Source organism: Notamacropus eugenii, chromosome 3 (genome assembly GCF_028372415.1).
Source record: "Notamacropus eugenii isolate mMacEug1 chromosome 3, mMacEug1.pri_v2, whole genome shotgun sequence".
NCBI classification, from domain to species: domain Eukaryota; kingdom Metazoa; phylum Chordata; class Mammalia; order Diprotodontia; family Macropodidae; genus Notamacropus; species Notamacropus eugenii.
Window position 1 is genome coordinate 409,416,825 of NC_092874.1, and position 25,166 is coordinate 409,441,990.

At 38.0% G+C, this 25,166-nt stretch overlaps 1 protein-coding gene across 9 annotated transcripts in view; it reads right to left on the bottom strand.

The window, feature by feature from the left end:
* TNS3 (tensin 3) overlaps positions 1-25,166 on the bottom strand; it is a 511,962-nt gene that overhangs the window by 29,017 nt on the left and 457,779 nt on the right. For all 9 annotated transcript variants that reach the window (XM_072598110.1, XM_072598117.1, XM_072598114.1 and 6 more), the window contains 4 exons: positions 11,467-11,638; positions 9,343-9,986; positions 8,572-8,658; positions 1,320-1,451 (listed from right to left, as the gene is read on the bottom strand). In XM_072598110.1, coding sequence (XP_072454211.1) covers positions 1,320-1,451; positions 8,572-8,658; positions 9,343-9,986; positions 11,467-11,638 — 1,035 coding nt within the window. The remainder of the gene's footprint in view (positions 1-1,319; positions 1,452-8,571; positions 8,659-9,342; positions 9,987-11,466; positions 11,639-25,166) is intronic.

The following is a 25,166-nucleotide window of genomic DNA, read 5'->3' on the forward strand; positions in this document are numbered from 1 at the left end:
CATGTGTGGGCTTAGATGTCCTTTCAAATTCTCTCTCAAGACCTTTCTTCTCCATTTAATTTAACCTTTTCTTGACACAATTTCCTACACGTGGGTTGCTCCCCCAAGTGTTGAAGCTCCATCACTAGCTATCAAAATATTAGACATTTTTCAAGAGATCCAGTCTCCCTCCACCTAATGAAGCATTTCCTGATCTCCCCCTCCCATATGAGCTTTGGTCAAAAGGATACCTTTGACTTATTACCTATCAGGAAGAACATGTCCAGATTAATGGACATGTGAGTAAAAACTCACCTGAACAGTACATTACGAGACTATGCTTCACACCCTCCACTCATCAACCAGTTACAAAGAGCTTTCCTAATGCCCACATATAAAACCAACTGCTGGTTTTATAACCTACTCTTCCCTCCATTTTCCACCTCTAAATTGTGAAAACAATCAGTATTTCTATTTCTACTGAAAGGGTTGTATCAATTCCTATGGTTCTACTAACTAACCTCTAACTTTCTAAATAACACCTCTTCTTGGTCAACATTCTCCATCATGTGTGGTCTCTCCCTATTAGAATGTAAGCTGGTGGATTTATCGCTGCTTCTATATTGCAGAATCCCCTCTGGTTAACACAATAAGTTTAATAAATGCTTCTCATGTATTCCTTCATCCCATTCAAGTGAAGATTCCTTTTTGTAACTAAAATGATTGATTTTGGAGTTTATTTATTATTTTATTTTATTATTACATATTAATTATTATTTATTTATTAGATTATTTTTGGGAGGTTTATAGATGTACACTATTTGAGTAGTGAAAGTATATTTGAGTGTTCTTTGGAAACATGGCCCCATGGCCATCTCCTGAAATTATAAGGCCCCCATCTGAAACATCCTAATTAGACACTAATTAAATCTTGAAAGACAGATCTTTGGAGCAAATCTCATTCTTGTTACTTGGATTAGTGAGGCAGGGGTAAGTAAACTGAGGTTAAATAGTGGGGAAAAAAGTTCAGGTTTATGAAAATACATTATCAGTGCAGATAAAGAGTAACTCAATGGTCCCTTAATATTACAGCACTGTCTCAATAAAACAAATAGAAATATAAATAAATCCTCCAGGAATATTAATGTAAAATACTCATTAAATCATCTGCCCAAGAGGAGAGAAACCAACAGATGCATGAAAAGGCCACCAGATTTACTGGCTCTGATTTAGAAACAGATTTTAGACGCTAAAATTTCTTCTACATGGGACAGAGCCTTGGCCTCCACCACCCAAGTCACCCTAAATAACTATTTCCTTTGTAAATGAGTATACAATACCTTTCTTATTAAGTTGCAGGACTGAAGGAGGAGGCGTAGCAACCTTCATGGCCAGGCCATAGGCTCCCCGGAAAGAATGGCTGTCCCGAACAATGAATGAGCCTGGTTCTTTATCCTTCAGCATGGCAATAGCTGCAGAGACCATAGGAAGGAATGAAGAGACACATGTTGGCAATCAGGGACAAGGAGCCTCTTCTCTATGGCCCCATTATACCATGAGCAATGACCTTCTCACTCACTCACTCACTCACTCCTTTCTAATACAGTTTCAGTTCACTATATTTCAGTTGTTCTGCAATAACTGTAACTTTTAAAAGAGTACATCCCTCCTGTATCCCAAAGAGATCATAAAAATGGGAAAGGGTCCCACATGCACAAAAATATTTATAGCAGCACTCTTTGTGGTGGCCAAGAACTGGAAATCAAGGGAATGCCCATCCATTGGGGAATGACTGAACAAGTTGTCGTGTATGAATGTAATGGAATACTATTCTGCTATAAGAAATGATGAACAGGAAGACTTCAGAGAGGCCTGGAAGGACATATATGAACTGATGCTTGTTGGGGGTGTAAGCTCAGTTTCATGTGGACAGTCTCGGGCAGGTAAAGGTGAGGACTTCTAAACCTTAGAGTTCTCATGAGGCCCCCCAGGGAACAGCTGGGAATTGAGGTGTGAGACACGGGCTATCTCGTGCATTTCCGCCTATTCTCTGTGGGAAACTTGCTGGGTAGAGCATCCCACCCTTGAGATTAACTGATGGTCTGAGCACACCTGTTGTTGACTAGCTAAAGGCTGAGAGCAGGCACGGTATTCAGGTGCAAACTATGCGGTGGGAGAGCTTAAGTAGGGTCAGGAAAGCCTGAAGGCGCTCTTCCCGCTGAGGGGCCCTTAGAGGGCAGAAGGTCCCTCCCCTCTCCCACTCCCATTCTCTTGCTGTATGATCTTTGCCTCCTTGGGAGGAGGAGAATTCCTCTCTCCTGAGGAAGAATTCACCCTGCACATGTAACTAAGATCCTGAATAAAGCCTAATCCTTGTTCCACTCTGGAAAGTCTCTTCTCTCAACACGTTTATCCGGTTTGGCCACAGAAGACCTGCGACAGGTGAAAGGTAAGACTCGGGTAGCCCTTTGGCCTCAAGGCCGAACAGATGTTGAGTGAAAGGAGCAGCACCAGGAGAGCTTTGTACACAGTAACAACCATAGTGTGTGAGGAATTTTTCTGGTAGACTTAGCCCTTCACAGCAATGCAAGGACCTAAAAAAATTCCCAGTGGACTCTTGAGACAAAATGCCTTCCATATCCAGAGAAAGAACTATGGAACTGGATCTCAGAATGAAGTAGACCATTTTCTCTTGCGTTATGTATTGTTTTGTTTTATGGTTTCTTCCATCCATTTTAATTCTCCTATGCAACATGAAAAAGGTGAAAATGTATTTAATAAGAATGTATGTGTAGAACCTATACAAGATTGCACACCATCTTGGGGAGGAGAGGGGAAAAAAGAGGTAGGGAGGCGGAAAAAAAATCTAAGATATATGGAAGTGATTGTAGAAAATGAAAATAAAGTAACATTTTTTTTAATTTTTTTTTATTTTTTAATGTTTAACAATCACTGTCATACAATTGAGATTTTATCCCCCCCACTACCCCCCTCCTTCCCCACGACTGCATACAATTCTGTATAGGTTCTACATATACTTTCCTATTGAGTACATTTTCACTATAGTCATGCTATGTAGTCAGACTAAAATAAATGGAAGAAATCATATAACAAATCAAAACATGATACACAAAAACATACACATACACAAACCTGATCTGCTACATTCTGCAAATGACTTCCATATTTCTTTCTCTGAGTGCGGAAGGCATTTTGCCTTAGAGAACCATCATTGGGATTTTTTTTTTTTAAGAAGTTCTTGCGTTATTACGAAATTCCAAGTCTACCAGAAAAAACTCTCGCACACTGTGGTCGTTGCTGTGCACAAAGTTCTCCTGGTTCTGCTCCTTTCACTCAGCATCAGGTCATATAAGTCCTTCCAGGCCTCTCTGAAGTCTTCTTGTTCATCATTTCTTATGGCACAATAGTACTCCATTACATTCATATACCATAATTTATTCAGCCATTCCCCAGTTGATGGACATCCCCTTGACTTCCAGTTTTTGGCAACTACAAAGAGTGCTGCTATAAATATTTTTGTACATGTGGGACCCTTTCCCATTTTTATGATCTCTTGGGGATACAGTCCTAGTAGCAATATTGCTGGGTCAAAGGGTATGCACAAAATAATATTTTTTTAAAAAAGAAAGAGTACATCCCTTTTGTCTCTTGTTCCCTGTGAAGAAAGAGTAGAGCAGATTCCTATGTCAGTATGCCTGGCTTTCTACTCCAGGCACATAGACCTACACCACATGTATTGCCTTGCAACGAAGAGATGTTTTTCAAAAAACACTGAAGTATGCGTAATGCTTTCAGGTGAAGAAGTGATGGGAGTGATGAAAGGAGAAGATAAGTTTCTCATCTGGGATGGGGGGAGGGTCTAAAATATCAAGACACATGAAAATATCCACTCTGAATTGTTAACAAAGCATGAAGTATGGAGCATGTTGGCTCTATTACTTACACAAGTTTATAAGGCATTTAACTAATATTAACCATTGTTAAATAAAAAGCCCCACCAAACATGTCAAGACTTTCACTCAAATATTTGAAATTCACAAGGATTGTCTACAATGAACAGAGAGGAAAAATTTTTAAAGAACAGATGATTTAATTCAAGTTTCTCATGGCAGCACACTGATCAGAGAGTCAGTAGGGAGGTATGCAGTCTGTAAATGCTTTGATTCAGGCCAGATTTCTAAAGAGATATTCAAAAACACTTCCCCAATTTTGCACCCATAAATTCTTAGTACTTGTGAAAAGTCAGAAAGAAAGAGATTTAGAATGGAAACATTTCTCTTTTTCATCTGTTAATTTGTCTGAGGTGAACCAAGAGCTCAGAGACAAAAAGCAGGAAGATGTAGCCATGTCTCACACAAATCACCTTGTATGGTCCATGATAGCTGACCTTAAATAACTGGGAGATAAATATCGACATTCAAGCAATACATCTTTTTTATTGACTTAAATAAAATTTATAATATACAAATAATAAATAGCAAAGTTTCTATTATTTGTTTATAAAGAAAATATTTATTATTATTATTGTTAATTAAAATTATCTTTTAAATTTACTTAACCTGGCGTTGCACAAAAATGAAGAGATGTGTGTGTGTGTGTGTGTGTTTGTGTGTGTATGTTGGGGTTGGGTCAGGGAGGAAATTAAAAACCTTGGTATGCTCTCAATGATAAAGCAAAATATAATAGGACGTCGTAAACTACTCACTCCTCATAGCCGCCCTGGGCTGAATGTTGGCTGAGGTTGGAGGGGCTAAGTTTAAGATGACCTAGCCAAGTTCACCACGGAGGAGTGGGAACAAATTTAGGCCTGCCTCAAGGAACACATCGCAACTCTAATTTATTTTTATTCTTTAAAATAATAGAAAGAGAGACAAAGACAGAGAAAGAGAAAGAGAGAGAACATAGTCTGACAAGCAATGCTAATTCCATGCATATGCCTTAAAAACTGGCACACCATTTGAGCAAAAGTGACAATGGCAGGTACGAAGTAATGTGTGAAGCCTTGCCATTCAAGAACTAAACCAGCTTTGCTGCCATGAAAACACCGATGGAGAGTGAACACTTGGAAGATTCAACAGGGATTATTGGTGTAAGCAAAGTACTGTGTGATGACTCAAAAAAAAAATTCAGAATCAGATGCTATAATCTTTTTTACTTTCCTCTAGAAATCTGAGCTTTTTCAGTTTTGGACAAAAATGTCATATAGATATTAACTATTTTTTTAAAAATTTATAGAATTTTCCTGCAAACCCATCTGAACTAAGGGTTCTGTTCTCTGGTGGCCCACTGAAAGAGAGTTTAGAAGTAGCTTATTTGCAGGTGGTCTTTTATGAAATTGGATTGCTTAAATTGGTTAGGTGGCTTTACTTAATTTTTTAAATTTGTAGCTAAGATTTTTGTAGCTCAGTTTTACTGGCATGTGATTTTATAAAAAAAGTTCTAAATACTATATTTCTATCTTCTCTGCTGTCATTTCATTTTGTTCATGTTTAACTTTATTAATTAGATTTTCCTTTCTTAACTACTACTACTACTACTACTACCACTACTACTACTACCACCACCACCACTTCTACTACTACTACTAACAACATCTGAATAGTATTTACTATGTGCCAGGTACTGTGCTAAGTAACTTACATTTATCATCTCTTTTGGCCTCTTCAAAAATGAGGGATGAACACAACAATTCTCATTTTACAAATGAGTAAACTGAGCTAAACAGGGATTAAATGACTTGCCCAGGGTCATGCAGCTGGTAAATGTCTGAAGCTGGATTTGAACTTGGGTTTTCCGACTTGTAGGTCCAAAGCTCCATCCCACCTAGCTGCCCTTAGTCAAAGTTTTGCTGATTTTGTAAGTTTCTTCAAAAGAGCAGTTTTTAGTTTTTTTGTCAGTTCTCTCATCATTTCTCAATTTATCTATTTCTTCTCTAATTTTGAAAATTTCCTCTTTTGGACTTCTTGATTTTCTAAATATATGCTGTACAGTGGACAGTGGGGAACTCGATCTTGGTTTCTGAAGATTTCTGGTTTTTAACAACAAAACAGAGCTATTTCAAAGCTCAGAGTTCAGGTATGTGGTACTGGGGATCTGTTGTTTGTTCCCTCACTGAGTATTTTGCCTGTGTGCCAAATAGATAGACTGGAACTTGATTGATCAGGAGGGGAATGAGAGCATACATCTTTATCACACAAGTACTAGAGGGGTCATAGAATTATTTTAGAATGATTTTCTTTCACCAGAAATACACTTAAGAGACCCACAAATAAAAACTGTAAAATAGAAGTATTTTAAATGAACTTCTTAATCCCCTTTACTCAAGACACAATTTTGTCTCAATATTGTCATCTTTTAAATGACTCCCAATATCAAATGGTCCAATGCACGCAGGAGGCAAACAAAAGCCTGAATAAAAATAAAATTTCGTTCTTTTTCTACCTCCTCAGATGCTTTCATTTTCAAACTCAGCAAATCACTCTATTTTTATATCTTATTTCTTTTATCGTTGTCCATTGAGTAGGGATTTGCCAAATGAAAAGCAGGAGAGAGATACTTCACTCCACTCTCTCACTGCTTCCCCTTAGGTTTCATGACAATAGTGATAACGAACATTTATAAAGTATTTTAAGATTTGCCAAGCACTTTACATACGTATGTTCATTTAAGCCTTACAACAACTGTGTACTATTAAGAGAATGAAACTAAGTCCAAGAGAGGGTGAGGGACCCACCCAGTGTCACACAGCGAGCAAGTCTCTGAGGGACATCTGAACTCAGGTCTTCCTGACTTCAAGTTCAGCATGCTAATAATGGCTCTACCTCACTCTCACTAGGTCATTCTTCTAGAAAGAGGCAAAATCTTTGCAAATGCCAAACTTCCAGCAAGGAAAAAAAAAAAAGGTTGGCATTTTGTTTGCCAATAGGCTAAAGCTACCATAGTACTGATCAAGAATTAAGACATAGTCTAAGCCAGCGCTTCTTAAATTGTGGGTCTCAATCCCATAAGGGGTTGAGAAAAATCTGGCAACAGTAAAAGGTTTCTGAACATGAAATGACCAAAAATTAATTAAAAAGGCAAAGATGTAACGAATCCGAGGTGTTTCTAGAAGCAGTTGCCCATGTAGGATCCTGCAACTTCACTGTAGCCTTGGTTCAGAACATAAAGAATACAGGCACTTTGTACCACGCATGCCCTTAGTCCATGCAATGACAATGAACATTGCCAAAAGGCAAAAGGGGTGGAAAAAGTTTAAGAAGCCCTGGTTTAAGTTATAGTCTTATTTTCAGGGATTCTGTTAATTTTCAGCAGAGAATAATAAGTCAGGGGTAATACTAAAAATGTAAAATTTAAAAAAGTAAGCTGAGCTAAACCTACAAATAATCTACCAGATTTAAAAAAAGAAAACAAAACCAATTACATCTCCATGGTGTTCCACAGTTGGAAAATGGTATACACAAACTCTTAAGTTCATCCAAAAAACAATCCTGTGAATTACATACTACCACAAGAAGTATTTTCTCCATTTTATAAGTGAAAGGTCAAGAGACTCACCAATGGTCAATACAGTGATTTAAATGTCACAGCTAGGAAATGACTCAGTGGGAAGGGTACTACTCTAAGTTCAAATCTGCCTCTGATGCTGAATACCTGTGTGACTCTGGCCAAGTCATTAACCTCCCTGGGATGCTCAGTTTCCTCATCTTTGAAACTGCATAAAATGGCCTCTGAAGACTCCTTCCAGTCATGACCCTATGATTCTATGACCCTAAGTGCTCTGATGTCTAGAACAGGGCTCTTTATACTCCCCAGGGGTGCCCCTCCATGTGAATGCAAGATATCAAAACAATAAATTCACAGCTTTATTAGGAATACTTATACATAAACCTTTCAAACTTCAACATAAACATATGTGGATTTGCTGGAGATATACTCCCATATTTCCAATTAGATCATATGCCAAAAATAAAGCAAATGCATATGATTCCCCTATCCCCAACCTAACTATGCATTTCGGCTAAGTATTTCTGGAAGGAAAAAATGAAATTAAAAAGCATTCTTTTCTGCATCTCCTCTGTCTCTTAAAAAAAAAAAAGAGTTAAGGAAAACTGGCCAAAATATAAATGAAAAATTGGGTAGAGACAGACTTGAAAAATGATACGAGTGGATCTACTGACCACAATTATTAGCTATTTCAGCATCAGAAGTTAGAGGGTTTCATGGTCTCCTGGGGATTCAAAGACTAGTTCATGGGGCAGAAGTCTGCATAACATATGCACGTTACCCTTGCCTACTGCTCATGGCACATTCTCTCTCTCATTAGTGCTAAGCTTTCTAATAAAAGTTTAAGATAATAGCATTTTCCCCTAGGGTAGCACAATAAAATGTAGTCCGCATTCTAATTAAACCAAGCCTAATTAAATCCATATTAAGGAATCCTAACTTGGTTTTCGGATGCCCAAAGGCTAAGATTTTTTCTCCTTCTTTTCCTGTAGCTGCAAATTAAGCTGGGCTCTGGCACCAGAGATTTCGAATGTAGACAGCTGGTATTTCTTGAGTTTAATGCCATACCTTGCTCTCTTGAAATATCTGCCTTGTACCAGAACTTCGATGTGTCTTGAACAAATTTCACAGTCACATGTTTATCAGTTGGATTTTCTGCAAAGCCAAATTAGAAAGCAGTCATTGCAAAGGTCATTTCCTGCTGTAACTTCTCGCCTCAGTCAATAAGGTTCTGATTAACTAGGAATTTAGAGTTCAACCACTGGGGTGGTGGGGGCAGCAGCGGGAAAGGGAAAGGAAAGAATACCACAACTCAAATGAGAGTCTTGGGGGAAGTATGAAATATTTTAAGAACACAAAATAAACAAACCAGAATACTTTGATTAGGAGTTTGCAAGGACCATTAAAAAGCTTTTTGAAACTATAAAACTTGAAAATATGCACCTAGAAACTCCTTTTAAATATGGAACTCGGCAGGACAGTGATCTTCCCCAAAAGGCAAATGGAATGACTATCAAAATCTGTGTTACCTATGCCTGCCATGAATCTAACTTGTAGACATGCAGAAGTCAGAAGAGGTTAATAGGGGGTCTTTTAGATCACCCTTTGCTGGTGGGTTGGCACCAGAGCAAGAATTATAGTTGTGCCCATCTGACATCGTCTCAAAGATTCCCAGTAATCTGGCCTGTTGTCTTTTAAGACTAACTAACACAAGAGACGGTGAATGCATTTTTATTCAAGCTGTCTTTACAAAAAGCTAATTAACCTCAGCTCTGAAGACTAAGTCATCCTGAATTTTCAGAGATTACTGATCATTTGATACAAAACAATATCACTTACCTGGTAAGGGGGAGGTGCCTAAAACTTTAGAAAAGTCAGGAAGGACATTTGGGAAAGGGATGCTGATTGTACTCCCACTGTGGGGGCTAGAGAAGCCACTGGAAGACGGCGAGACGGAGCCAAAGGAGCGATCTCCTTCAGATGTCCTCTTTTTCTCTGGAAGGGGTGGCTGTGAATGCAGAGACAGGCCTGCATGCTGCAGGACTGGACTGTGCTGATTGCTGTGTCCAGGGGCCACCGTGAGAAAATTATGAGGCAGGAAGCCATTGTCAACAACTCCTGCCAGTGGGGCAATCGGAGGTTTAGATGCTCCATTGGAATTAGTCAGTAAGGTCCCTGGCTTTTCGTCACGCTGGAGGTTACTGCCAATGCTAGGCACACCAAAGTTTAGGAAGGCTTGGCCACTTGGGTTGCCCAGAATTTCTTGGGACTGCTCCGCTGATGAGTTTTCATGATTGTTTAGATTAGAAACCTGCAGCTCCGAAGGTGGGAAATGAGACAAGAGAGAAGAATCTGGCACTGAACTGGAAAACTCTGAACCCACAAGAAAGCCTGTGGGTCGGCTGCTCCCCCTCATTGACAGTTGTGGTGAAAGAGTAGATTTGGGACTGCTCTCTAGCCATTGGTGCTCTGCTGTAGAAGGACTATTTGAAGAGAAAACAAAAGAACTGGTCAAATGAAGAAAATGTGGCAGTACCACATGCAGCAGAAAAAAAGAATGGACAGAATTTGAGTGTCAGGTGGAATCTCAAAGGCCAACTACTTCAACTCATAAGCTAAAGGAATCCTCATAGTAACACACTCAGACAACCAGCTTCTTCAAGGAAGGTGACCCTTTAGGCAGGCTATTCTATTTTTGAACAAATACAAGTGCTAAGAAGTTTTTCCTCATAATCTTACCTAAACTGCACCTCTAATATCATTTCCCTAAAGCAAATTCTTCAAAGACCCCATCATCATCAACTGAATAAAGCACAAATGCCTTAGCCTGGCACTTAATTTTATCTATAACATGGTCAATGCTTACCTTCTCATACTTAGGTCTCAGCACGCCTGCGTGAACCCTGTGCTCCAGGCAAACTTACGGCTTCTCAGACATACACACACTTTCTGGACTTTGTTCAGACCATTTCTTCAGCCTAGAATGACTGTCTTGGTCATTTCTATTGCCAAAATCCTTTGTACTTTTTCTAAGACATATACACCTTAATCCTCATATCCAGAAGGTAATCTCTCTTCTCTAAATTCTCATAATCCCATGTACTTTTATCAAACCCTAGTCAAATGTTACGTCATGCTAATTTTTGTAGTTTCTTACTTCCTCTTTGAGACTGCAAATTCTTGGAGGCTGGACATGGGGGATGATGACATCATATTTAATTTTTTATTTCTTACTTTTTTAGTGCTAATTGTACAAGTAATCGCTGTGTATTTGTTGACTCATTTAGTGAATGAATAAAACCTCATGTCATTCTTACCACCATTCTTGTGAGGCAGGATGGGCAGTCAATGACTCCATCTGACACATTAAAAAACGGAGGCACAGTTTTCTATTTCATCTGTGTCTTGCCCAGGGTCATTCATTTAGTGGTAGTCAAGATACAGTCCAAACTTCCTAATCTCTACTCTAGAAATCTTTGGACTTTTCACCCTTGCCAAGGCTACAGGTCTGATCTCTCTATTGGCATATGGCTAATTGTACTAACTTGGCCATGCTCCATAAGATGCTGCTACTTTGTGACCAGGGGAGTCTGTGGTCATGGAAGATAATGGAGACAAATGGTCAATGTGGGGATTGACCCCATACCCACAGCCCCCATAACATATTTTAACTAAAAGCTAATGAGTCATGGTCAAAGTCTCAGCACTATTTTCCTCAAATTCACTATTAATATTTCAGTGACAGTTTTTAGTAATGAAGTATTATATAATAATACGAGTGATAACAAAGTCTTCTGAGGAGATAAAAGTTCTTTACTTAAAATGCTTTATTTAGCTCATGTATACATTCAGAGAAAAGTAGAGGCAGTTGGAATCCAATTTGAAAATGAATTCCTCCATTTCCTGACTCAAAGCCCATTTCTTTAGGGGAATAGGTGATATTTGCCAACAAGTTCTGCCTACCTCTCGCCTCTCTGGAGGGGGCTACTGCTTGAAGTTGTACAGGCAGATGGAAAGGTCCGTTGACAAGAGGGAGTTGTTGGCCTCTCAGACCGAAACACAGCAGGGTTTGTTCCAATTGGGCTGTCTGACATCACCACTGAGTGATTAAGGCCTTCAGTGTAACTCCGAGGTTCTACAAGGAAGGAAAAAAAACACAGCTCAAACACAAATAGACTTTAGTCAAAGTTGTTAGGAAAATCTCTAATACATGGTTTGTACTTTCAGAAATTATAACTCCTTTTAAATGAAAAACCTGACATTCTGGCAGTCTTATGAAGACCACAGATGCACTGGCCAATTAAAACATGGTGCATGGAAAGAGGTGTTCCTTGTTCATCTGGTCACTTATACAAGATTAAGTGAAAAAAAAAACAACCCTCAGTTGTTTGCCTTGTCTCCAGACTTGCTGGATTTCAAAAGAGGAGAGAAAATTTCCAGGTATGTGCTTGACTCACTTTTGTCTCCTAAGATTTCAGCAGATAACACATTTGCATTGCACTTTAGAGCTGATGTTTTGATGAGCAAAGTGAAGATTAGAGGTGAAATCATTGAAAGGTCCCTCATGGGGAAGGACGAGTATTCATCTTAGTCCCAGAAGTCAGAACTAAGAGCCATTAGGGGAAGTGGTCCAGAGGCACATCTAGAGCATTTGATAGGAAAACAAGACAAAATAAACAAAAAACCTAGTCCCTAACCAAGAGAGTGACAGAAATGGACAATGAGCTGCCTTGAGCAGGGCACTGGAGGTCTTCAGCCAGAGGTCCAATAACCACTTTGGGGAGATACTGAAGACTGGATTCTTGGTAAGGTGTGGCCTTACTAGGTCCTAAGATCCCTTGCAAGTTTCAGATTCAATGGGAAATTTCCCAGTGTCACACACTAGAAAATCTTGACGCCGAAATCTAAACTTAGGTTCTTTGTTCTATAGAAATCTCCCTCCTCTCCTCAGTCTCCTGATTCTGTAGACAAGAGAAAAAAACGAACACATAGTGTCACTGATTCATCTGGCTTCATTCCAAGCTGCTTCTTACATGGGACTATTAAAGAAATTAAATTTGATTTCTACTATTTGGTAGCTTAAGCAGATTTCTCAATTTACAAAATGAAGTGTCAGAAACATTGGCAGCAGTTTATTTCCAAATATAAACTCAAAAGAAACTATATCTATGCAAAATTATAGTGAAAAGATTCAGACTTCATTTGGGTGAAGCCTGATCAATGATGACTAGGAAGAGGAAACTTTCTGAAAGAGTTCTGCAGGTATATTATACACCTTTTTCTGATTTTTATGGGCAGCTAGGTGGCATAGTGGAATAGAGTTCCAGGTCTGAAGTCAGGAAGACCTAAGTTCAAATCCATTCTCAGACACTTCCTACTCATGTGACCCTGCGCAAGTCACTTAACTTGGTCTTAGTTTTCTCATCTGTAAAAAGAGCTGGAGAAGGCAATGGTAAACCACTTCTGTATCTTTGCCCCATCCCCCAAAAAACCCCAAATGGGGTCACGAAGAGTCAGACATGACTAAAAACAACTAAACAACAAATCTGATTTTTGTCCAATACCTATTCTTATCCATTTCATTTCTCTTAAAGAACAACTTTTTTTTTCCTGTGTCTTAGAAACATGTCACATTTTGTACTACAGAAAATGGGTGCTACGATAAACAGAGTCATTTTTCACCAGTTTGAAAGACGCATCATTCCATCTGAATGTTATTTGACTAAAGGAAACATGGATTCAATTTAGTAATTCTTGGAAATGCTCATCTCTACCTGAATACAGAATGCTCAAATTTAATAAGCTTTCTAGTAGAAAATCTCAAAGAGATCTTGCAAGCCCTCTAGTTCATCATTCTCATTTTACATCAGGAAACTGATGCCACAGAAATTGAATCACCTGCACAAACTAACATGGGTTGTAGAATGCAAAGTCAAGAAATGAAACCAACATCCTCCGACTCTACTTCTCATGTGCCTTCTACTACATTACTTTGTCTCCACACAGATGCATTTAGGATTAAGTGTACAGACTTCAAATTTCAAAAAATAAACGTACAATTAGTATTGAATGCTGCAAATATATAGAGCAATATCTTTTCTAAGTTTATGAAAATAACAATTACAGCTGAGAAAAGTTTAATGACATGATCATTGTCACGTGGTTTCTAAAACTATCCAGTTTTGTATAATTTGAATGTAAATCATTAAGCACTCCTCTCTGAAAGCTGCTCAATCATCAAAGAAAGATGAAGCCAGACCATTTAAGCAAAACATAGAACTATGAAACCAAGAGGTTAAGAAACGATGTGCTTTCCAGCCTGGATACTTTTTTGGCACATGGGCACCATTATTATCAGAACTACAAATCTAGTTATTAAAATGACTGTCTTCTTTTTGCAATATAGGAAATATCTTAATATAAAGCATGAAATAAATATGATAATGTAATCAGAAAAACCCTATGTCATTATATAAGGAGAGTTCATTTTGTTTCCTGATGTTAGTAAATATTTTAATAAATGTTCTAATTTTTTCTGTGTATTAATAAAGTTATGTTTTTGCTCTGTTGGAACACTACAATCTCTGATGTAAGTTGAGTGCAATGGATAGGTTAATCATGATTATGAGTAGGTCACAGCACATTAGATTCAAAGAATTACACAGGAAAAACAGCTTAAAGGCCAACATCAAAGAAATGTAGGAATGGAAAAAATTAGATCATACACTAAAATGGAGAACTGATGGATGGCTTTCACTCTCCAACTGTATCTATGCAATGCTAAATGAATCTGAAAGGCTGCTACCCCTTTCAGTAATGCTGCTTGCAAAATTTTGGGCATGTGTGAAAGAAATCTTCATTTAGGTTATATCCTTATTTATGAAATTCCAGATCCTCTAGAGTATTTTAGAGGTTTTAAATTTTTCATAGAAATGGAATAAAATTCGTAACGTAGCAACTAAGTGAACAGTGAATGAGCTTACAAAATGCTTCGCAGCCCAGGCATGTGAAATCAGGCTGCACAAAAAAAAATAATCAAATACACTCTATAAAACAGCAGCACTATTATGGCAGTACAAGGTTATACAACATCGCTTAGAATTTCTCTAAAGGTAAAGGGACTGGGAGAATAATTACAAAGAAGGATGAGAAGACAAGGCTATTGGATCAGACAGTTTCCCAGCATAATGGTACTTAACAGAATGTCTTGTTAGAGCCTTGTGTCTTAATCAGGGGTTTGGATGCAGATTCCTTAAATGGCAAAGCCAGCAATCGCAATTATAATTTATTGAAAGTCTATAGCAAGTTGAGGCAGAAATAGGATTTGAACTGGTAAGTACAAAAGGAGGAAGGAATATCTCCCTAGTGGGAAGTCAAATCACTGGAACCCAGTCCCCTTAAATCAGTCCAGTCACCCTGACATTTACAGTGAATGGGGGGGAGGTCAAGTATGTTGCCTGTCTCACTGTATGGATGGCCCAGGTTCAAGCCTCAACGCTAACATATACAGACAGTAGGAACAGACAATTCACTGAATCTCCTCCTGCCCAGGCAACTCTCTAAGGATAGAAGTTCCTGATTTGCTTAGGTGGAGAAAGTTTCTAATATGAGAAACACATGCTCCTCCCTCTGCTCCCCCATGGAATCACAGTATTGGACAAGAAAAGAAAAACAAATACAGAAAATGCAAATAAATGCATTGTTCTATTAAAAGAATCAAGGATGTACAATAGTATAAAACTGATATCTAAAGCACCAGTATGAAAATACCTACTGACATGAACTTTTATGGGACAAGTTTCTTCTCAGGACTCAAAACTAAGTTTTATTTTCAGGCTAGCGATGTTCTCTTGTCACAAGATGTACCTATTCACTTTCAAGCCTTGCACGAATGGCTAAACTGTTATGTTCCTGGGGTTTTATTTATTATTTATCGTTATAGCTTACATTTACAGAGTACTTACGCCATAGTTATGAAGCACTTCCCCTAGAACAACTTTGTGAAGTCAGATATACAGTATTACCACTGATCCCATTTAACACAATGTAGTGTTCTCACACAACAAAAACATAACTTTATTAATACACAGAAGAAATTAGAACATTTATTAAAATATTTACTAACATCAGGAGAACGGTTTTCATTTTACAAATGACAACAGTGAGGTGACATGATCAAAAACACAGAGCTAGAATGTGGAAGATCCAGGACATGATTCCAGTATGCTGTTCTTTTGGGCACAGTCTCTTAGATAGGAGACAGGGGACTGGATCTGTGATCTCACTGGTATGGGTAAGGTCCAGGTGAGAAAACTCTCTGCCATGAAAGTATGTACCCTCTCTGCTATAACCATAGAGAACTGTCTAGATCATTGAGAAGGTAACTTGTCCAGTGTCACAGTGCCAACATGCATTGGAGGTAGGACTTGCTTTTCTGGCTTTACTCTCAAAATGGTCCCCAATTATTTAAAATTCACTTTAAATCTATTCAACCCTGTACCTGTGAAAGAATATGGGACAGGAGACCTAGGTCTGAATTAGTTCTGACATTCAATAGCTGTGTGACAATATATCAGTCACTTCACCTAACCAGAACTGTTTCCATAATCTGCAAAATGAGAGTAATTAACTTGTTATCTTCCTTACAAAATATTTTGAAAAAGTACTTTGTAGACTATCAGGTAGGATAGAAATGTGAACTATTCGATCAGGCTACTTGATTAGGGTTAGTATTGGTTATTTTTTGCTACTAACATTGTTCCCACCAAAATCTAGAGGTGAATAGCTAAGAGATACCACTGGAAATTACTAAAATATGGCAAGTACTGCCTATAATGGATCTTAGTAAACCAATTTAATTTGTTCTGTAGATAAAATATATTTAATAAGAATAGTGTTACAGATTATATAATACAGAGACCCTTAGGAGTGGATGCAGAAGGGTAAATTCCAAGAAGAAAACTACTTACCAAAGGAGAATATCTCCACTACCAGAATCTAGTTTAGATTTGGTCAAACTTTTAAAGAACAATTAATATCTATACTACAAATTATTATCAAAAACTGGTAAAGAAAGCACCCTACCAAACTCCTTTAATGAAACAAATGAAGTCCTAAAATCCAAACTAGAAGGGGATAAACTACAGACTACTAAAAGGGCAAATACAGAGAAACATGAAAAGATTTCCATAAACTGATGCAAAGTGAAGCAAGAAGAGCCAGGAAAAAACAATATGTAAAAACAGTTACCAAAAAATAATCAAAAATGAATGTTGCAAATTTACAATGAACAAATTTGGTCCAATCAATGAAGTTTAAAAAAGACTTCGCAGAGGTGGTGGTGGTGTGGTCTACAGATATAGAACACTTCATATAATATCAGATTTTTTTGGATGTATTGATAGGTATGATTTTTTTCTCTTCTTTTTAAATTCTTTGTTATAAAGGAATACTCCTGGGTAAAGGGGTAAAAATTTCAAAAAGAGTTCAATTAAAAAAGCAGTGGGGGAGGGGGAGGGATTTAGAAAATGTTGTGATACAATTTAAAGAATGAAAGATCCTTGAATCCTGAAATGAATATAGTTTATTAAAGAATGAGGATATGCAGAAGCCAAATCCAAGTTCTAGTTTGTTCCTGTTATCACAGGACTTGTCCTCAAAATAGCAGGGAAAGCACTTCCCCTGAAAACACGGCTTTGTTTATAAATTCAATTAGCAACCCTGAGTTGCTCTGTAAACCCATAAGCCCTATCCAAAGGTGGCTTTTATGATTATAATGGCCCTGCCCTATTCTTTTTTGTCAGAGAATATCCCCACTCCAGTCCTCTGATCTTAACCCTTTAAATGTAGGAATGAAATTTGCCTATAGAATCATAGTTCAGAGCTGCCATTCCCATATAATAGCACCTATTTATATGTCAGGAGGCATTAAAGAACACTGGCTCTGGAGTCAGTGGACATGGGTCCAAATCCCAGACTAGTCACTTACTATCTGAGTAACCTTTGGTTTGGGAAAGTTACTTCACTCTCTATGAGTCTCAGTTTCCCCAGCTGTAAAATAAGAGTGGGGGAGTGGGAGGGATTGACCTAAATGAGTGAGTAGATTGCTTTCAGCTCTAAAGCTGTGGTCCTATGACCTGCCAGGCTCCTGTCCTTTAGGCACCAAAACAGAAGGTAGCTAAAATAAATATATAGCACAGTAGTTCATAAATTTAAGTCTTGGTTTTGTGATACTGAATACAGAACTAGTGAAATATATATTTTCATAGGCAGAAATGAAAAAGTGATTCTTTTCATATTATATAATTCAGAACAACATGGTAACTGTCACATTCATTTCTGCAATGCAGACTTCCTGGGGGCCATTGCTCCAGGGATTAGGAATTCCTGGAATGCTTTAGCAACAGCTTTGGCACAGAGTGTGGAAAACAACGACTCAAAATCAGGGAGAAATAATGAAGCTAAATGGGTCATGACAACAGATAGCTGACGTACTAGGGAGAGGATTAAACCCATATTTTTCCGTAAACTTGCGAGTAATGAGGACGCCTTTCTATAGAGCCTTTTGTACCATGAAATACTTCCCATATAATATCTTTTCTGAGTCTGGGTGTACTAATTCTTTGATCCTCATTTTGCAGAAAAAAAGGCTTGGAGAAGTAAAGAGATCTGCTCACACTACTAGAATCAGAGACAAGATGGAAACCCAGGTAATATATAACTAAGGTCTTCTATTTGTTTCCACTGAATCATAAAGAATTTTCATGCCTTTAATTTTTTCCTATTTAATAAATATAAATACATAGTAAACAAAACATGACTCAGAAAATGTTCACTGACAACTGATTTTAGTTCATTATTGTTTTAGGGAAAATAAAACTTTTCCTCACTTACAGGGGTTACAGTAATGGTAGATAACATGTGGAGCTCAAATGTTTTCGGTGATAATCCAGTTTTATGAGTTTAAAAGGTCATGAGATATCTGAATCTTTGATGGTGGAGTCTAACAGGGGAGGGGAGGTAAAAGTCATTTGATATGCCAGAGTTGATATATTTTGAGAAGTGCTCTGTAAGCTTAAAATAAGAGAAGGAAGGGAAAGCAAAGAAAATACTCTCTCTACATTACAATGCTATCCACCATTCATCTTTTTTTGGTGGCTCTGGGTAATTAAGCAGCAGGGAAAAAAGACACCCTGAATCAATACATTTAAAATGCTTTCCATGCACACCCTTGTTTATCCTGTGGCTCTGATTTTCTCTTACTCTTCCTAAACAGCCCCTTGGGTCTTCAGAATCTATTATTTTGGGCTGGTTTCCATCCCATAGGAAGGATTAAAGACCTTAACAAGATGCTATACTCAGAATAATTTGTATTCTGTTCAGGCTGGGTAGACTGGATGAGATCTTAGGCCCTTTAACAGATAGTTAGCTGGGTTGGGTTTTTTGCTTCCTCACTACAAAGCCGCATTACATACAAGTGGTTATTTTCCTTTCTCCTCTGCTGTTGCTGCAGTGCTTTTCACAGATTTTTCTCCAACTCTGACTAAGGAAAGTACAATGTTCCTCAGTATTCATCAAACAATTCTGAAGTCCCTTAAGAGCGCTCTCTCCCCTCCCGTGTAGTCCCCAGCCCAGTAACTGCCATGTGGAGATAATCAAGAGGGGTTTCATCTCTCCCTCCCACACCTGGGAATCTCAGGAATTTCTATTACAGCCATTTCTCTGTTCCTGCTTCCCTCAGTATCTTTGCCCAGGCCAAGGCTGAAAGAACTTTTGCAAAAGATCTATTTATTTTTAATTTTTCAGCCAACTTAACTGTGTGAAATTTTGTGGAAAGATTTTAAATTGCTTTCTATCTGCCTCTTTCTTAAAAGAGGAACCACAGACATGTGAATTCATTCCACAAACATTCATTAAGAATTTACTATGTACTAGGCACTGTGCTAACTGCTGGGGATCCAAAGAAAGGGTAAAAATAAAAATAGTCCCTGCCCTCAAAAAGCTCATAGTCTATTGGAGGAGACAACAGGCAAACAACCACGTACGAACAAGCTATGTGTAAGATAAATTGGAGATCATCTTGGGTGAGGGTGAAGGATCACTAACATTAATGGATCAATCAAGACTTCTTGTAGAAAGTGAGATTCTGACTGGGACTTAAAGGAAGCCAGGATTCAAGATTGTTAAAAAAAAAAAAAAAAAAGAGAGAGAGAGCTAGAGAGATAAACTAGAGCCTTGTTAATACTGCTATTTACTAAGCACCCAGAAATCAGCATAAGTTGGCACTGCACAGGGAAACGTGCAGTGCCTTCAATTCAACTCAACACACATTCACCAGTGTCTGTTGATGGCTTACTTTGAAAGAGACGTTGGACTAGCTGCTAGAGAGACAACGAAGAGAAAAAAAGACAGCAACAATCCAAAAGAACTTAGAGAGTCTACTAGAGGGAAGCAACAGATATACAAAAAAACCCCATAAATCTGATGTTGCTTGTTGTTTTCAGGCTTGTCCAATTATCCAGGACTGCAGAAAAAAAATCCCTTTTGAGGTTTTCTTGGCAAAGACATTAGAGAGGTTTGCCCTTTCCTCCTCCAGCTCATTTTATAGAAGAGGTCCTTAGATACTCACTAGCTGTGTGACCTTGGGCAAGTTACTTAACCCCAACTGCCTCATCCTGGGTCATCTCCAGTCATCCTGATGAATATCTGGTCACTGGATTGAGATGGCTCTGGAGAAGTGAGGCTGGTGACCTGCACAGCCCTCCTTCACTCAAAACAAAGTCAAGTGCAAGTCATGGCATCATCTTGATGTCATGGTCCTCTTTGAGAACAAAGGACAAACACAACAGAAGAGATAAAGAAGGCAGACTTAACTGGCCTGCCCAGGGTCACACTGCTAATAAGTGTCTAAAGTCAGATCTGAACTCAAGAAGATGAGTCTTCCTAACTCCAGGACCAACACTCTATCCACTACACCACGAAGCTGCCCCATGTAAGATATAGGAGTAGGAAACAGACCTGTCCTTTCACTGGTATTAGGAACTCCCAGTTGTGGAACCTTACTTCACCAATACAGGTTATGATCCTTCTCTGTTTCTAATAGACTTAGAATCTTATAGCTTATAGTCCTGTCAATCCATAGTCAGAGGCAGGCCTTGACCCTAGGTCTTTCTGGCTTCAAGGTCAGCTCTCTCTTTGCACTACATTACACCATTTCTCAGAATTGTATATGCAAGAAACCACAGCCTATAGAGCTAGAAGGATCAGTAAAGATCACATAAGATAATGACTTCATTTTATAGAAAAGGAAAATGAAACTCAGAGAATAGAAGTCATTTGCCCACTGTCACATGTCAGAGAAAAAACTTAAATCTAGGTATCTTGCTTCCAACCCCACTCTACTACACAGTCTTCATTGAAAGGACCCAATTATAAATCAGTTTCAAATTATAAGGTAGTCTAGACCTCAAGGACAATGCTACATATCACAAAGTTTTGAGTATATGCTATTCCCCCCCAATTACTATATAAGTCCTCTCTTGATTCTCCCAGTTGTTAGTGACATCCCCCAGTCCAAAATTTCTTTGTACTTTTTGGTATATATTTATCTGCACACATGTTTCTGCTCAGTTCCTTAAGGGATGAGATGGCTTAGTCTCCTCCTGTCCCAGTAGTAGGGTCTTACTAAATGCATTCTAAATTTAACTGAATTAACCAAGTTAGGACAGAAAAAGTCTGTGCCAATTGTGATTTATACTATTTTCTATTAGAGACGCTAAGCTTCAATTTCCACTTGGACGAGAGTTCTACCTTCTGACATGTTTGTCTCAATACTGGACTACTCCAGTAGCTGAGTCAGCTCAGGAGGACCTAGATGTATTTTTCTTATCTTCTCTGTATCTGCAACACCTGCAATGTTAATGCTATAACTATTATTGTTTCTAAATATATATTTTATTACTTGTCCAGAAGGACCCTGGCCTAAGTATCAGGGAAACCAGGTTCTATAGTCATCTCTTCGACATCAACTCTCTCTCTTTGATATGGGGTACATCATTAAACCTCTCTGTACTTCAGCTTCTTATCTATTAAAGGACAGGTTGAACTAAATTTGATTTAAAACTCTAAAATTCTATGTCCCAAGCAGTAAGTAACAAGCTTCACTTCACATAGGACTCAATATTAAGTTGAATTTTAAAAATATCTAACCTCTCACTCCCATCATTTACATACCTGGCACAGCCTAAAATAAAGCAACACATAATGGAAAGAAGATCTGAAATAAGAAGACTGGAATTTGAATCCTCCCTGACATACTTATTAGTCATGTTACCCTGAGCAGATCACATTAATCTCTTGGAAGCTCAGCTTCCTCATCTGTAAAATGGAGATAAGTCTTAGACTATCTGTACTTTGTTGGATTTCTTGAAGTAAACCATTATATAAATATGATCCATTTTTACCTATTTCAGTAAGGTGGACATTTCCTCCACCATCACGGAAAGAAACTCCTCCATCACTTGGTCAAGAGTATTCAAGAGTTCTTGGGGTTAATCTAGTGATGATTAGGTAGGCTGGTACTCCGTTGGCAGTCCATCGCTAGGCCAGGGAATGAAATCTTTACAGCTTACTAAGACTTCCCACTCTGTTAGACCTTGCATCCCATTAGAATGACCTTTGAGAACAGAGGAAAGCAATGTGGAAAAGTTCAATGGGGTTCTGGGTTCAAAGGTCTTGGGTTCAAATAATATGTGTTACATTTATTGCCTTGTGCATATCACTAAAAATTCTAGGTCATAATTTCTTCATTTGTAAAATAAGCAATTTGGACTGGCTGTCATTTGATGTCTCTTTGAGTTTCAGATCTATGTCACAAAGACACACACACACCCATAAACATTTAAATTAAATAGTAAGTTACATTTTGTTCCCTGCTTTCAATTTCTATTTTAAAACTGTTCTACTTTCGTTTAGGGAACTTTAAACAGATTGGCAACAAAATGAATTTCTCATCTAACTGGTACAACAAGGGGAATTCTAACACTGATCTACTGAAAATACTAATTCACTGGACAAAGAGTACTTTCCAAGCAGTTTCTGTGCTTAAAATGCAGTAAATAAAGCCTGATTCTCTAAGTAATCAAAAGATTCCTTAGCAACACCTTAGCAAGTGACAATAATGCTTTTTGTCTGGCAGTTATGAATACGTTCTTCTCATAAGTTAACAGATTAACCCTTTCGTTGGCAAAAGGTCTTTCTAAAATATATTGTCTTCTAAAGCAGAGAAAAGCAAAAAAAAAAATTGAACCTTTTCTTGAAGATTCTGGGAAATCATTAAAAAGAACAATTATTATACTGTTTTATACTAGCTGTGTGCTCAGGGGATATGAGATGCAATGAAAAAATGTTCCATATAGTAGGTGCCTAATAAATATTCGCTGAATTATTGCTTTTCTTCTAACAAATAAGTGAAGATAAACAAGGAGCCAATCGGGATGGTTATGGGTCTCAGGTTTATGTCCCATGAGATTTGGCTGAAGAAACTGGGAATATAGACTGAGGAAGACAAGACCAAGGGAGGACATGACATCTGGCTTCCAGCATAATGAGTTACCACAGGGAGAAGGATCACACTTATACTGCTTGTCCCCGGGGTATAGAACTAGGGGCAATGGAGAGAAGTTCCAAAGAGGCCAATTTAAGCTTGAGATACATAGAAAGATGCGACAGACAGACAGATAGGCACACACATACATAGGTATCTCCATAAAGATATCTGTCTCTCTACTGCCTTTCTATTTCTCTATCAATGAAAAACAAACACATATTTTTCTTACTATTCTAGCTACACAGAAACAAAATGGGCATCACAGTGGTAGGTTTCCCCTCACTGAAGTGCGTTAAGCAAAATCCAGCTACCAATATGGGTGTGCTATTGCTGTCAAAATGTTTGGTTTTCAAGACCTCTTTACACTCACTGAATCCCAAAGAGCTTTTATTTATAAGTTATATGGGTTATATCTACTGATATTTACCACATAAGAAATTAAAATGTCTTAGCATTTCAAGGAATATAATTTTGACCTTGTAGACCCTGTGAATGGGTCTTGGGGATTCACAAGGGGTCCCTAGAAGACACTTTCAAAACAGTTGCTCTAAGATTATAAATTGGAAAATAGGCGGAAATGGCAACGGAGAGCAAGTTCCACACTGGGTGTTCCCAGTACCTGTAAATCACAGGTCTGGACAAAAACCAACAACAACTAAATATTCCTTTTGAGATAGCTTATGTGCACATCACCTACCCAACTAGACAGCAAGCTCCTTCAAAGGGAGGGCCCAAGTCTTAATTATGCTTTTTCAAGTATCCTATTTTATACCTATGATGTATACTGATGATACTAACTCCTTGAAAAAGCTATTTGAAATTGTGGGAAGCAAAAGGTAGTGTTTATTAATACCTGATCTAAAGTGAGACAAACATAGGAAGAAGTTAACACCATAGCAATCTAATAAGGCAGTCATGTTTATTACGCCCCATTTGATTAATAAGCTCCAGCTTCACTAAATAATATCAACTGAACAAACTGACCCATATTCAACTAGGCTTATTTCCCAGCCTCTCTAGCTCTGGATTTATATTCAGAATATGAGAAAAATGAAATACTGTCACATTTCATACTTCAGCTGTTTTTAAGAGATCATTTCAGCTCAAGATTGTCACCTTCCAATTTACTGAGAAATTTTCAAATCAGTATTATATTCTTTTTTAGATATAACAATCAATAATTTTCATCTTTTCTTGAAGACCTAAAATATGTCCAGACAAAAAGTCTGGATAAAAACCACTGCTATAAATTCTGCAGATAACTGGAAACCCTTGGCTCCTGAGATTTAATTGGGCATAAGCACAAGCCAAACATCTGTCAGAGAGCCCATCTCTTCTAGAAACTTAAAACTTCTTCAAGATCACTGCTAGCATATGTGAAATCACAAGGCCACTTAATATCGCTCCTGAGTCATTAATGTTTTTGACAAGAGGATGCTGAGAGGTTTCTAAATTAATTCTGTTAGTTGGATGTTGACTAGTATCTTCTAATTAAAAGATCATACCCATACTCTAGCTTCAGGCCCTAAAACGACCTAATTATTTAGTGGTATTCACCAACTCCAAGCCAAGCAATCATTTAAAACCTCCGCTTAACCTACTAACTCTTAGTTAAGGAAAAGGCATATTTCATTGTTATATATCAATATTACCTGCTTTCATCTTGAATTTAGAACACACGAGTCAAGGAAACAAAATGTATTTCAGAGTGAAAGGCATACTACCTTTCTGTACAATTTTTACAAATTATATTCAAGGAAGCATGTTTAAAATTCTGAGTGATGAAGGCATGATTTATGATTGAAAGTACAATGCCTAAGTATTTTAAGGGATGCTATCTCAAACTACTGGGTCCAAAGAATGACTTACAAGTGACCTTAGAACTTCAGTATTTGAACATAGAGTGAACTTTATCCTAATTTGTCAGTCAACCTTTCCAGTCTTCTTAACATATTATACTACTGCCCCCAACTGCAGAGCACATAACCTGTGTCCCAGTAACACTGGCCTTCTTGCTCTTACTTGCACAACACACTGCCTCTCTGGATTCCTGGAA